The sequence below is a fragment of the Chanodichthys erythropterus genome, chromosome 24 (assembly GCF_024489055.1).
Source record: "Chanodichthys erythropterus isolate Z2021 chromosome 24, ASM2448905v1, whole genome shotgun sequence".
In the NCBI taxonomy this organism is placed as follows: domain Eukaryota; kingdom Metazoa; phylum Chordata; class Actinopteri; order Cypriniformes; family Xenocyprididae; genus Chanodichthys; species Chanodichthys erythropterus.
The window spans coordinates 10934903-10949758 of NC_090244.1; the positions used below are offsets into that span (position 1 = coordinate 10934903).

A 14856-nucleotide genomic window follows, 5' to 3' on the forward strand; every position below is an offset into this window, starting at 1 on the left:
GTTTGCCGATACCAGCCTAACATGAGCCTTCTGCAGCTGCCGATGTCATAATGAGATCGGTAAACAAGTGACATTGATATATGTGTTTATAAAGTGTAAGTTTGAGTTAAAAAAGCTTTGTGTCAACAAAGTGACTAACAGCCGAGCTAATACATTTGCAGCAGGCCGAAAGGAACACAACATGTTGCGCAGGATTATGGCATTGGCAGTCATCAGACTGCTGCATCACTGTCACAGCTGATTCGACGGCTTCTTGACGGTTCAAGAGTTCTAACGATGCTGTTTCCTCTTTCCTCTCCAGGATTTAAGTGTCCTGTCTGCTCCAAATCAGTGGCATCCAATGAGATGGAGGTTCACTTCATCATGTGTCTGAGCAAGCCCCGCCTCTCCTACAATGGTAAGACACACCCCCTTGTGTTCCTGCGCATTTTACTGCTTCTCTAATCTCGATAACCATCTCCTCCACTACTCACCTCCTTTTTTGTGTGTCACTCTATCAGTTTATCCTTTCGTTCTCCATTTCATTCTTGTCTGTGATTCCATTCAGAGTCTGTGAACTGTGAATGACCCATTAATCTAGGTCGGTCTCTCTCTCTCTTTCTGTTTTGCCGTGGGAAATCAAGGTTACTACTGTATATGACATTTGTCATCCATTTTTCCTCCCTTTGCTTTGTCTTTTTCCTCCTCCATCACTCGCATTTGCAGTTTCAAGTAATCTGTAGGCTGTCAAATTACAGCCTTTTTTTTTTTTTTTTTTTTTTTTAATATTCCTCTATAGATTTTTATTCCAGCCATGTTTGATACTACTGCTCATGTTATTTTAATTTGCATCACAAGTTTTGTAACATGATAGATATCTGAGTTAAACAGAAACATTTTAGTGAAATAAATAGGGAAATATTTGATTTTTTTCCCATTGGGTTTTCATTAAATTCTTTCATCAATCATGCAAAAGTTAAATGTTAGGCTATATTATTAAATATTCATATTATTTTTCCCATGGTTACATTAAACAAAAGATTGTTTCAGAGGCAGAGGAGGTTTTTTTTTTTTTTAAGATTACATGAACTTTTTTTTCTTTTGAATAATGAAGAATAAAGATACTTTGATGAATTGTGCTCAATTAAACCAGCAATTTTTATTAGGAATGAGGTCAACTTTGATTACATTTTATCTTTTATGTTTTTGGTTAATTAATTTAAAACTGAGCCTCATGTTCAAATGGACTATATATACATATACATATACATATATATATATATATATATATATATATATATATATATATATATACATATACATATACATATATATATATATATATAGCAATATACTGTATGTATTTACTATATTTTTTCAATCTTATTTAACAAATCAATTATATTATATTATTTAAGCTATTAATTCATTTCAACCTTTTGTCTTATATAAAAGTAGTTTAGATTACATACATAACATACATTTCATGTTATTTTTTATATTTTATAATATAATATATATATTTAATAACTTGTATGTTATGTTTAACAATCTTAAATTACTTTTTAAATAATTAATTTTAAGAAGAAGTAATGGCAATACATTGACAAGCAACACTAGCTCACTATTGATTCGGTGAGCTTTTGGATCAGTCTGTCAAGTGCAGCTTTGCAGGAAGGTGGCACACATGACACAGATGTAGTGACCCGATGACATGCGTAGTCTCTGCTTGTAACAGCTGTGTTGGGTTGGATTGACGTCTGACTGACAGCTACCTGACTGAGGGACAGCTGTCCAGCTCAGCTTGAGCTAAAGGTGACCAGCAGTGATGCATCTGATTGTTTCCGGTGTGACATCATCTTTCTTCACAAAAACATTCATTTTTAATATATTCATTTAATGCCTTTCAGTTAATCATTTTGTCAATAATTAATTGAGCAAAAACAAAGGTTTTGAACTGACATGCACCTTTAAGCCCAGAACACACCAAGCCGACAGTCAGCCGTTGGGCAGTTTTAGTGCGTCGGCCGACTAAGTTTTCTCTGAAGTTGGTCTTCGTCTGCTTTTTTTCGGGCCGTTGGGCCGTCGGAGAGAGAGAGAACTCTGATTGGCTGTTCAGTAGGGGTGTGACGAAACAGATATCTCACGAGATGAGACAAGATGGCGAAATACGTGACTAGAAAAAGTAGTCTGCAGGTGTATTTGAAATGTTTTAACTAATCATCTTGTAATCAATGTCATTTCAGTTCTACTTTCTTAGTATGAATTATCATATGCAGTAAAAGACAACAATACTCAAGCACTGTAAAAGGTTTTGCCACTAACTCAACTGACTTCTCTTCTGTATGATTTCAGTCTCTTCAGACTTTACTGCATATGATTTATGAGCTTCTACAACTTTTGACCTCCTAACTGAACTCCTTTCCACTAACTGATCATAGAAATAAAAACAGTATAAATAAAAATGGTAACACTTTACAATAAGGTCTCATTTATTAACATTAATGTATTAACCAACATCAACTAACAATGAGCAATATCTTTGCTACAGTATTTATTAATCTTTGTTTATGTTAGTTGATAAAAATAGTCATTCATTGTTAGTTCATGATAGTTCACAATGCATTAACTAATGTTAACAAATGAAACTTTATTGTTTGTGCTTAATAAGATTAAGAGAAAACTGTTATTCGTTTTTATGGTAACACTTCACATTAAGTGCAACCATAATCGCACTCTCTCAATATTCAAAGTGCAAATAAGACCAAGTTTTCTTTGATACAGAGCTAAGAGATGGTTACAACTACACTGCCCAGCCTAAAATAGCTTTCATATTGAGAGATATCTGTATTCATCAGGGAGCCGCTTTCAAAATGCGGGGTATTGAAATCGCGTTTGAATGCGCGCTTGTTTACTTTCACTTTCAGCGATCGCGCATACTCTGTAAATATGGAGCTGCGGCGACCGTTATCCAACTGAATTAAATGTTTTTTATTTAAATACAAAGCAAAACGACAGTGGAGGCGTAATGTATACGTAGCGGTGGCATATTCTTTCCTAATCATCCTCACAGTCTGTCATGGCAACATCACGAGACTACTTTTCGCTTCAAAGAGAAATCTCATCACAGTTTAGTCTCGCGAGATCTCATGACACCCCTACTGTTCAGTACAGCAAATGAGTCAGTTCACGAAAATATAAACAAAAGTTATGAAAGCACGCAAATAAGTCATGACAGAACAGACAGAAGGTGTTACCTGAGCACTCGAATGCACAAATTTTTTCATTATAACATGAGTGGAGTGGTCACATGTTCAGCATGATTGATATTCAAAACAGTAAGCAAGCGCTGCTTTGTTTATGGATTGTATACATGCAGTCTCAGTTTCGCCTTCCCTTTTTGAATAACGAATATAGACAAATATATCTGCTTAAATAGACAGTTATCTCCTAGGGCTGCATGATATATTGCACGATATGAAAAATAACATTGAACTTGAACGCGATTATCGCTTAAACGCGATTATGAAATCGCAAAGGCTGTGATTACTTTTTTATGCGCAGCTTGTCAATGAAGTATGGCTCCAAATGCTAATCCATCTGAAAGCACTGCGAGTTTGAGTCACTTATAATGTATTGAGTCACTTACTTCTTTTCAGAAACGAGAAGCATTTATTAACATCTTGTCCAACAAAAGACAACATTTAATAACATTTTTAATAACATGTGTGTTATCTTCTTCTGCTGCAGGGCATATTTAGAGTTTCTGCACAAGAGCGCCCTCTGGCTTTCAGATGGAGAAGCATTTACTACTGATCACAGAGCCGTAAAGCTCTGACAAGCCACACATTAAATAATCGCAGCCTTTGACATATCGCGTGCAATTTTATCGCGATAAATCATGTAGCCATATTATATCCTTTAAGGCAGGAACACATCAAGCCGACGGTCGGCTGTCGGGCAGTTTTTGTTCGGTGGCCGACTAAGTTTTCTCAGTGTGTTCCGCACCGTCGGCTGAAGTTGGTCCTCGTCTACTTTTTTTCGGGCGATTCGAAATGTTGAATCGGTGTCGGAGCTCGTCGGTCTGTCGGGCCATCTGATCATTCTGAATGGCTGTTCAGCTACTGCCACCTGCTGGTTTGGAAAGGCATTTCATCTCACGCAGGCACAGAACTGACGTGCTACGTGACCGTCGGCTCTCGTTGACGCGATAGTTCTTTGACTTCGGGTTGATGTGTCCCGGCCTTTAAAAGTAAATTAATACTGGGTATTAGGGTTGTCAAACATTCCAGTACCAGTCGGTACTAAAAGAAAAAAGTTGACGATACCAGCATTTCTGCAGTACCAGGTATATTCGGTACCAGCTGATAGACACTGCTTTCTAACGCTCTTGTTCATTTTTGTTTGAGTGCTCTCTGAGCATCAAAGGTTTCTATTTACAGCATGTTTTTATAAGCGTTGAGCATTGTAGCCAATCATATCTGTTGAGCTTGTGAACACAATGACCTATCAGAGGTGCAAGTTAGTAAGGTAGTCACATCTGCTTAGGTAGGTAATCCATCTGCTTAAAGGATTAGTTCACTTTCAAATACAATTTTCCTAATAATTTACTCACCCCCATGTCATCCTAGATGTTCATGTCATTCTTTCTTCAGTTGAAAAGAAATTAAGGTTTTTGATGAAAATATTCCATTATTTAATAATCCATTATTTAATAATCCTATAAGGATTATTCTCCTTATAGTGGACTTCAATGGCCTCCAAACGGTTGAAGGTCAAAATTACAGTTCAAAGGGCTTTAAATGATACCAGACAAAGGATGATACCACTATAAGGAGAATAATCCTGGAATGTTTTCATCAAAAACCTTAATTTCTTTTCGACTGAAGAAAGAAAGACATGAACATCTTGGGTGAGTAAATTATCAGGAAATTTTATTTGAAAGTGAACTAATCCTTTAACACCACACAAGGTTTTGTTCAAGCAACAAGCTTGCCAATCCTTTTTTTTTTTTATAACCAGCAAAGTGTAAACATGATCTAAATTAGAAATTCATTGTACAATTAAGAGTTTTCGTGCAGAATTCAGTGAGCTTGCTCTAAAGATTGACAGCCTTAGTGATTATAAAGGGATGCTGTCCTCTTGCTGTCTGTTTATTTCCCATTCACAATCTGAAAACAAGTTTAATACACTGTAAAGTTTCTGGATTGACAACAGTATTTAAATGTGCGATTGAATCTGAAACTGCAATGATTGATAGTGATAACCATTAACCAACTGACTCGACAAACAGGATAATATTTTTTAAAAGAACCTAATTCAACAGGTTTTGGTCTGGTACCAAAACTGGTGCCAAGAACTGCACAATTTTTCTGGTTTTGGTACCAACTACTGAAATATTGGTACAGTGACAACCCTACAGTTTATGCATGTTAATACCAATGTTATTTTAGTATTAATATGCTATTATAGTTTTTGTTGATATTTGGAATTAGATATAATTTTTTAGTCTATTTAGTTTTTGGTATTTTAGTACTTCAACAAAAATGAGAAATGTCTTGGCAACTAGCTGAAATGAAATGTTTACTGTTTTTTTTCAGTCAGTGTTTTTTTATTCCAAGTAATGATGAATGTTTTTATGGTTTTAGTTTTAGTTAACAATAATAACCCTGGTTAATGCCATGTGTAAACTGAAAGAACACTGGCTTTCCTTACATGTTCATCCTTACATTTAATCCTTAATTTTATCGTTTTGTCACTAACTGACCCTCACCATGTTCAAGTTAGTGACATTACCACACCAGAACACACTGCAGCTAATCTTATTTCCCACAATGCACTCTGTCCCATTGTCAACTGCAGCCAGTGACAGTCACACGTCAGCAGATCTGCTCACTGTAAAGCCCGCTCTCTGTGAATGCAGTATGTACACTTTGCTCGCCTTTTGACGCTATGGTTTGTGCCCGCCAGCCCTCCATTTCTCTGTGAACTCTAATCCACCCCAGTTTGTATTGAACCAGGAAGGGAAATAACCCTGGACTAATATTAGATATAACATTGGACTAACCCTGAACTAATACATGTTGGTATTAGAGTTGAGGGTATTTCCTATACCAGCAGAATTTTATTTTCAGCATGATTTTCAGTTTTTCTGAACTTGCAGTCACAAAATAAGTGCTCACTAATTATTTTGACTGATTCCCTTGGTGATTTGTTCAATGATTCTTACTGAATAGTTGTATCTGTGGTAATACTTTATTTTTTAGGGATTTTTTTTTTTTAGTATTAAAAGTCAGGAATAATGTGTTTAAAGCAAAACTCTTAAGTTAGACATTTCAGTATTGTTTAAATTATATACATTATTTATTTCATTATCATTATGGGATAGATTAGAATTATAATTCACTGAATCATTAACCCTCAGTTTCACAGACAAGGCTTAAGCTAGTCTCAGACTAAAATGAATGTTTCTGCTGTTTTAACTGGAAGCAACTTGCATGGACATATCTTAAAATATGTCAGTGCCATTGCTTTGTGTCAAGATGCACATTAGTACTGTTTTTTTCTAAGGCACTTTTATAAAAGCTACTTAAATGTCCTAATTGAACTAAGGCTTAAGAATATCCCATACATATTTAGATAAAAGAAACATTTATATGTGCAAACAGTAACTGCTACTCTGATTAAAAAGTAACCATTTAAGTAACTTGTACTGTAAGACTTAAATTGGCCATAGATAGATAGACAGACAGATGAACGATAGATAGATAATTGCAAGGGAGGGATCTTGATAGATGGATAACATAGATAGATAGCTAGATAGATAGATAGACAAACGATAGATAGATAGATAGACAAACGATAGATAGATAGATAGATAGATAGATAGATAGATAGATAGATAGATAGATAGATAGATAGATAGATAGATAGATAGATAGATAGATAGATAGATAGATAGATAGATAGATAGATAGATAGATAGATAGATAGATAGATAGATAGATAGATAGATAGATAGACAAACGATAGATAGATAGATAGACAAACGATAGATAGATAGATAGATAGATAGACAAACGATAGATAGATAGATAGATAAACGATAGATAGATAAACGATAGATAGATAAACGATAGATAGATAGATAGATAGATAGATAGATAGATAGATAGATAGATAGATAGATAGATAGATAGACGAACGATAGATAGATAGATAGATAGATAGATAGATAGATAGATAGATAGATAGATAGATAGATAGATAGATAGATAGATAGATAGATAGATAGATAGATAGATAGATAGATAGATAGATAGACAAACGATAGATAGATAAACGATAGATAGATAGATAGATAGATAGATAGATAGATAGATAGATAGATAGATAGATAGATAGATAGATAGATAGATAGATAGATAGATAGATAGATAGATAGATAGATAGATAGATATAGATAGATAGATAGATAGATAGATAGATAGATAGATAGATAGATAGATAGATAGATAGATAGATAGATAGATAGATAGATAGATAGATAGATAGATAGATAGATAGATAGATAGATAGATAGACGAACGATAGATAATTGCAAGGGACGGATCTTGATAGATAGATAGATAGATAGATAGATAGATAGATAGATAGATAGATAGATAGATAGATAGATAGATAGATAGATAGATAGATAGACAAACGATAGATAGATAGATAGATAGATAGATAGATGCACGATAGATAGATAGATAGATAGATAGATAGATAGATAGATAGATAGATAGACAGACGCACGATAGATAGATAGATAGACAGACAGACGCACGATAGATAGATAGACAGACGCACGATAGATAGACAGACAGACAGACAGACAGACAGACAGACAGACAGACAGACAGACAGACAGATAGATAGATAGATAGATAGATAGATAGATAGATAGATAGATAGATAGATAGATAGATAGATAGATAGATAGATAGATGAGACCATGAAGAAAAAAATTGTGTAGCAGAAATGTTATTCTGTCCTCTGAAAAACTCTCTGTCATCCCCCTCCCCATCTGAGAGCTAAATTTAACAGCAGGTATTAAAATATCATCATGCATAGTCCTGGCTTGGAAAAGACACACTGGTCAGCTCACATGGGTCCTTCAGAGGGTAAAACACACACTCTCACACACAAAACTGCTATCAAAGTAATAGCGTTACCATATCAGGGACCGAACCGAAAAGCCTAGACAAAAAATTGACAGCTATCCAGCGGAAAGAATGGGGAACATGATTACCAACAACTTGAACTAAAAGGCCTAACGACTGATCTCTCTCACACACACACCTGTCCATTCCTGTAAACTAGTGCAGCTCCTCTGAGCTGCTGAAGTCATCGGCCCTAAGAGGATAACAAGCTCAAGTGCAGGAGGGTGTGCGTCCTGCTGTCGTCCAGGGATGTTGGGGGGTGGGGAGTGGGGGAGACGAGCGTGTTTGGTTTGCCTCCGCCAGCGTCTGGAAAATTGTGCAAGCACTTGAGGATTTTTTTGAGGATCTAGAATAGTTCCTATATAACTCACAGGACATATCCCTGACATATTTTGAAAAAAGAAACATTTACATGTGCAAACAGTAACTGTTACTGTAAGTAAAAAGTAACCATTTAAGTAACTTGTACCATAAGACTTAAAATGAGAAATATAATAATATTGAATTACATATAAAAGATCTCAGAGTCAGTTGATGGGGTTGAAGGCAATCGTAACACAAAAATTTTTGTTTTGTTTTTTTAAAGAAGGATGCATTAAATAGCTCAAAATTGACAGTAAAGACATAATTTTACAAAAGATTTCTATTTTTTCACAATATTTTTCATGATAATTTTCACAAAACAACACACTATAAATACTTACAATTATACATAATATAAGTTTTCAATCTCAGCCTAACTTTGAAGAAATTTAGCATGTTACAACTGTCCCGGTCTCCTGATTGAGCTAAGCTGATTTGTATTTGGAGCGTATATCTGCCGTCTGTTCTCTATTCATTCCCGCCATCATCTCCTGTTTTTTCCCAGCACACCTCTTCTTGCTTTCCATCCTGTGTCATTCTCTCACCCTCTGTCACATCCTCTCTAAACTGCAATCTATCTCTTGTCCTGTCTGCCTGCTCCCTGCACACAAAACAATAGATCTCCATCTCCCCTTCTTCACCTGAGGTGCCCTACAGTGCTTTTTCGGCAATTTATGGCCATACTAGTTAATTTAATAAACACTGTATATGTCCATTACATCTAACTAAACTGAAATAGAAATATGTAGTAGTTATACCAATAAACCATTCAAGAGGAAACAGCACAAACAAATTTGTGACATCTTTCAACCTATTGTGCCTCCGTAGTATGAGATTCACCCTAAAGCATTCTGGGAAAGTGGGTTAACCCCCAATCAACATCCTGCATTCACACAAACTCCATTATCCTGTCATGATTCTCTAACCTTCTGTCAGTATTTACCACACTCTTCACCTTTACACGCACAGAAACACACTCAATCACAGGTGTTTCCAGGGGAAGCTGCGCACGTTATAGGAAAGGATGTGGCCTGTTTAGTTTCAGGCGCATTTCCTGTGAAGAAGACTTTTACTGGAAACTAAAACAGGCTTGTGTTAGTCACTCGGCTGGTATGGGCATGCAAGTCAAATCGTGTTGGTTGTTGCCCTTAAGCTTTTTGCAGAAAATGAGTTCACACCTCGTCGTCATCTCCACCACAAACATACACACAGCAATGAAGCATGAGTAACTGTCTTTATCTACTAGTTATGCTAACTGCCAGCCCACCTCACTTAACCAGCCGTCATCTACTGTGAGTGAGAAAGTAGAGGAACACTGTAAACTGCATTTCATGCATCTTTACTCACCACTGCCCCCTGCTGGCAAACAAGACGTTTTGAATAATAGAGAGTATGTTTTCATGAATCTGCAGTGCTAAACATCCCATTCAGAAAACAGACACAAGTTGTGACATGCTGTTACTACAAATGTGCCTCAAAAAGCCACATAAGGATTATGGGCTACAGTCCTACAAATAGGATAAAACAGGAGTTTTAAAATGGGGTCAATGTGCTGCAAGGGGGTGCTAGGGAATCTACATATATTTTTGTTATATATATCCAGTCATGGGAATAATATACGGCGTGACTTTTTTCAGTAACGAGTAATCAAACAAATTACTTTTTCCCGCCGTTACCATTACTGACAAAACAAATGCCGTGTTACTATAATTGAGCTCACTGAAGCGGTTTTCATCCGAGTAAGCCATTTTCTCTGGTGTGTATGTTGGACTAGTAGTTGTTCATTTAAGCCATTAGTTGACTAATCACATTTATATTCATTTTATTTCTTAAATACTGGAGAGAATAAACCAGAATAATGAGTAATATAGGCTATATCACTCAAGCGCACTCATAAAGCTTGCCATAAAGAACCGGCAAAAGTAATGATTATGAATGTGACAAAAACAGCAAGGAGACATTTTAATTGTTTATTAATAAACTAATATTTTCTGAATCTGTCGGCTGCAAAGATGAAGTTGACATTGCTGACTCTCATCATCTCCGTGGACGCGCTTAGAGAGAAAATGCACATTTCATTCGGATTACATAATCAGAGAGTAGCCTATTTCTTTTCGTTTTTAATTGTTTCGTTTAAAAATAGAAATTTTAAAGCTTTCTATAGATATATTTCTCATGTCTGTGAGGCAAGCAGCCTATACGCTGAGTTTCGGTTCATTTAGCCTATAAGACGCGCTCCAGTTCAAGTGCAAGTGATCGCGCCGGCGCCATGATTATATCGTCATGATTATATTTTCTGCTATATTTGCTTCTTGTTTATTAAATCCAGGCAATTTGTTGATGAAACATTGATTAAAATTAAGATACAATTTTTACAAAACGAAATTCACTTTATAGAAAGGCTTTCTATAAAACAAAACTTAATGAAGTGTGTCTGACCCACCATGTCTCCCGATATATTGCGCATCTTATGATGTATCCTATCTTACTCATGTTGTTTACTTTTCATAATCAAATAGATGAATTTAAAACATAACATTAAACAAATAATTTATTTTTAGAAATATTTAATATTGGGGGCATCCAAGTTAATTGACATATTTGATTTTTTTTTTTTTTTTTAAGTAACGCGAGTTACTTTTCCTGGTAATTAGTTACTTTTATAATGATGTTACTCAGTTAATAACTCAGTTACTATTTGTGAGAAGTAACATATATATAATATATATATATATATATATATATATATATACATATATATATATATATATATATATATATATATATATATATATATATATATATATATATATAATATATATATATATACATATATATATATATATATATATACATATATATATATATAATATATATATATATAATATATATATATATACATATATATATATACATATATATATATACATATATATATATACATATACATATATATATATATATATATATACACACATTTACATTGATAATTAATGTTTGTGTATGTGTTATAGATGACGTGTTGTCAAGAGACGCAGGAGAATGTGTAATATGTCTCGAGGAGCTACAGCAGGGAGACACCATCGCTAGACTGCCGTGCCTCTGTATCTATCACAAAAGGTGAGTACCTAAACATTTCCCTGTACTATACCTTTAAATCATCATAACTGCCTCCATTGCATATTGAACAGTTCATATTATTAATGTTTTTTGACCAACACAACTTACTACCAATAAAATGCTTGAGAAAATGACAAACCTCCTTGTGTCCGAACCTTTGCTGGTCTAATCTTAGGGTATGTTCACATTTCTAGTTCAGTTCTCTTGGTTCATTTGGTCCGGACCAAAAAAAGAAAAATAATACACTTAGTCCTGGTTCACTTAGTGTTCACACTGTCATTTTTAAGACCAAACCTTTTTTTTGAGACAGAACTTAATAAACATCCAAAAGAATGCTGTGTGCTGGGCTAAATGAGCTTGTTATTTGTGCATACATACATATAATGGCATTTTGACCAGCTGACAACTCGTGAAGAGTTTATAAAATGTGTCAAGGAGCAGGAAAACAGCAGCAGGAATCTCTCACACAAACAAAGATCTGCTGCAGCATTCCTGACGCCTGTACTGACCTGTAATGGGCAACCTAGCTCCTATGACGGGAAAAAACAGGTGTGCTTCAGCAATCTGCACTTTTTAGGGTCGTATCTGGTGACATCACATCCTGTTTTTGGTTAATTTAGATGTCTTTGGTCCCTGTTGCCTTCATATTTCTGTCGAACCACACCAGAGTTAGTTTGGAAGCGGACCAAGACCCACCTTTCTCGGTCCACTCGTTTGGTGCGCACCAGGGTTCAGATGGCAGCGTTCACACTTATTCAAATGAAGCGCACTAACAGAGCAATCGCACCAGAATTCGTTTTAATCAAACCAAACCTGCCAAGTGTGAACACACTCTTAAAGAGGACCTATTATGCTTTTTTACATTTTTAACTTTCTTTAGTGTGGAATGTTTCTGTTTTGAGTCACTCCAAAGGGAGTTATTCTCTATATCAGTAAGCACTGTTTATGAACTACCTAAAAATGTCTTGAGTTTTCCACACGTCACAGTATTCCTCATTTAAATAATCCCGTCTGAGGCACACGGGAAAAAAACGGAAGATGCCTTGTTAGTAGAGTGTTGAAACTGGGGAAACACGTTATGGTAAAGGGGTATGACATTTTCAAAACACACTCGAAGCAGTTGACAAATCAGAGCACCCCCCCCCCCCCATTCTTTAAACATGTCAGGAAATGTTAGCTTTTAGTCAGTCAAATGAATGACAGATTGCCTGAGAATATATATTCTACTTTGTTTTGCTGAACATGAAACACAAACCTTGTCATGTCCTATATATAATTATGTGATTATGTAACTATATGATTGACATCTGATGTCTGTATATGGTGTCTCAGCAGGAGGCTTCTGGCTATTGAATATCACACTCACACATATGTCTTAAACCGCAGACACCTTGAAAAGTGAACCGATTGGCTCGCTGGTGTTCGTTTGCTGCTCATATTTGAGATGATGTTGAAGCGGAATCAAACAAATTAGCCACAAGCAAGTTATTCGCTCAGTCCTAACCAGGCGAGATGCAATAAAGTGACAACCAATAAATTCTAAGTTAATCATAATGTTTTTGGCCTAACCAGCTGCGACCGGCAAGACATTTGTAACACTTGCTTGGTTTCTATATCCGGTCCAGAATCCCGCTCCACATCGCTGTACATTAAACACCAAATATGTTCAGATTGGCTGTGAATTTGTCATTTCCTGCAGTTTCTGCATTTTTAGTGAGGACAGAAAAATTACATGATGCTGGAAACTCATTGTGGCTGCTTAGGATAATTTAAAAGCAATATGCTAATGGAAATGTTGTCTTTCTGACATTTTTATCATCTTTTTCATTAGCTGTATAGACTCCTGGTTTGAGATCAATCGCTCCTGCCCTGAACATCCTTCAGACTGACCTCCATCATCTACTTCTGCTACCACTGAGAAAGGTGAACCCATCACACAAATATTCACCTACATGTAAACACGTGTCTCAATAATCTGATATTTCAAGTAATCATTTTATATTGGAATTTTAGATTTTATCAAACTGTATTAGCATCTTATCAATGCAATGCACCACTTTAAGGTAGACTATAGAAAGCATCCTCCAGAGTAGCAACACCAATCTTTTTTCTTCTTTTTTTTGACAAGCTCTTATTGTAAATACACCTTCACACTTGTCATGACATTTTAGACATATAGTAAATGTGAAATTAACACCTAAACCCCCTCATGGCCTCATGACCTTTCACTATTATAAAGGACCTAAAATTGCTATGTAAAGTTTTCACACTTGAGTCCTCTATAAAAAACTACATTCACAAAGATCTAGAACTCAGACCAATTTTATAGTATGTCTATAATAATAATTATAATATGCATATGCATGTTTTTATACTTGAGTAAAAAATTGCATTCACAAAGATCTAGATCTCAGACTACTTTAATAATAATAATGATAATAATAATATATTGTTATAATTCATAATAATAATAATAATAATAAATACAATACCACAAATTATATTAACAATTTGTGGTTTTCACTCTTTCACACTATCAGTGGCAAGTGGTGACTTCTTTAACTCTGAAATGAGACACCAGCAGTGTTTTTGAAAGAATCTCTTGTGTATGTCTTTGACAGTTTATTGGTTATTTTTATTTGGAGACTATGAAATACTATGAAAATAGTTTCAGTTATGACCTTTTTTCATTTGATTTAGTCTAGTTGGTTTTGTATCAAATACAATGTGATTTTTGGTGATCGAGATCTGGCAGCAACAGAACACTTTTCTGCTTGAGTGAGCGATTCGTGCTTAAATCCCCCATTTGCCAGCAAACCAATGAATATGCGGGACATCGATGACCATACATAACAGAACGTAGGCACCGAAGCTGTTAGCTGTGTTTGACTTGAAGCGGCGCTGCGCAGACCGATCGGTGTATGACATCAAAGCACCTCGAGAGCGATTAGAGAGTAGACGGCTCTGTATGCTTTTGTATCGCTCTCGCGGTACTTTAAAGGTGCCCTAGAATCAAAATTTGAATTTACCTCGGCATAGTTAAATAACAAGAGTTCAGTACATGGAAAAGACATACATTGAGTTTCAAATCCCATTGTTTCCTCCTTCATATATAAATCTCATTTGTTTAAAAGACCTCTGGAAAACTCGCGGATCTCAACATAACACCGACTGTTACGTAACAGTC

General features: G+C 35.3%; 1 protein-coding gene across 1 annotated transcript in view; it reads left to right on the forward strand.

Annotated features, from left to right (window-relative positions):
* The window catches only part of znrf1 (zinc and ring finger 1), a 45234-nt gene that overhangs the window by 25649 nt on the left and 4729 nt on the right, over positions 1-14856 (forward strand). The window contains exons 2-4 of the mRNA XM_067380029.1: positions 302-397; positions 11564-11669; positions 13501-13592. Coding sequence (XP_067236130.1) covers positions 302-397; positions 11564-11669; positions 13501-13558 — 260 coding nt within the window. The 3' untranslated portion in view covers positions 13559-13592. The remainder of the gene's footprint in view (positions 1-301; positions 398-11563; positions 11670-13500; positions 13593-14856) is intronic.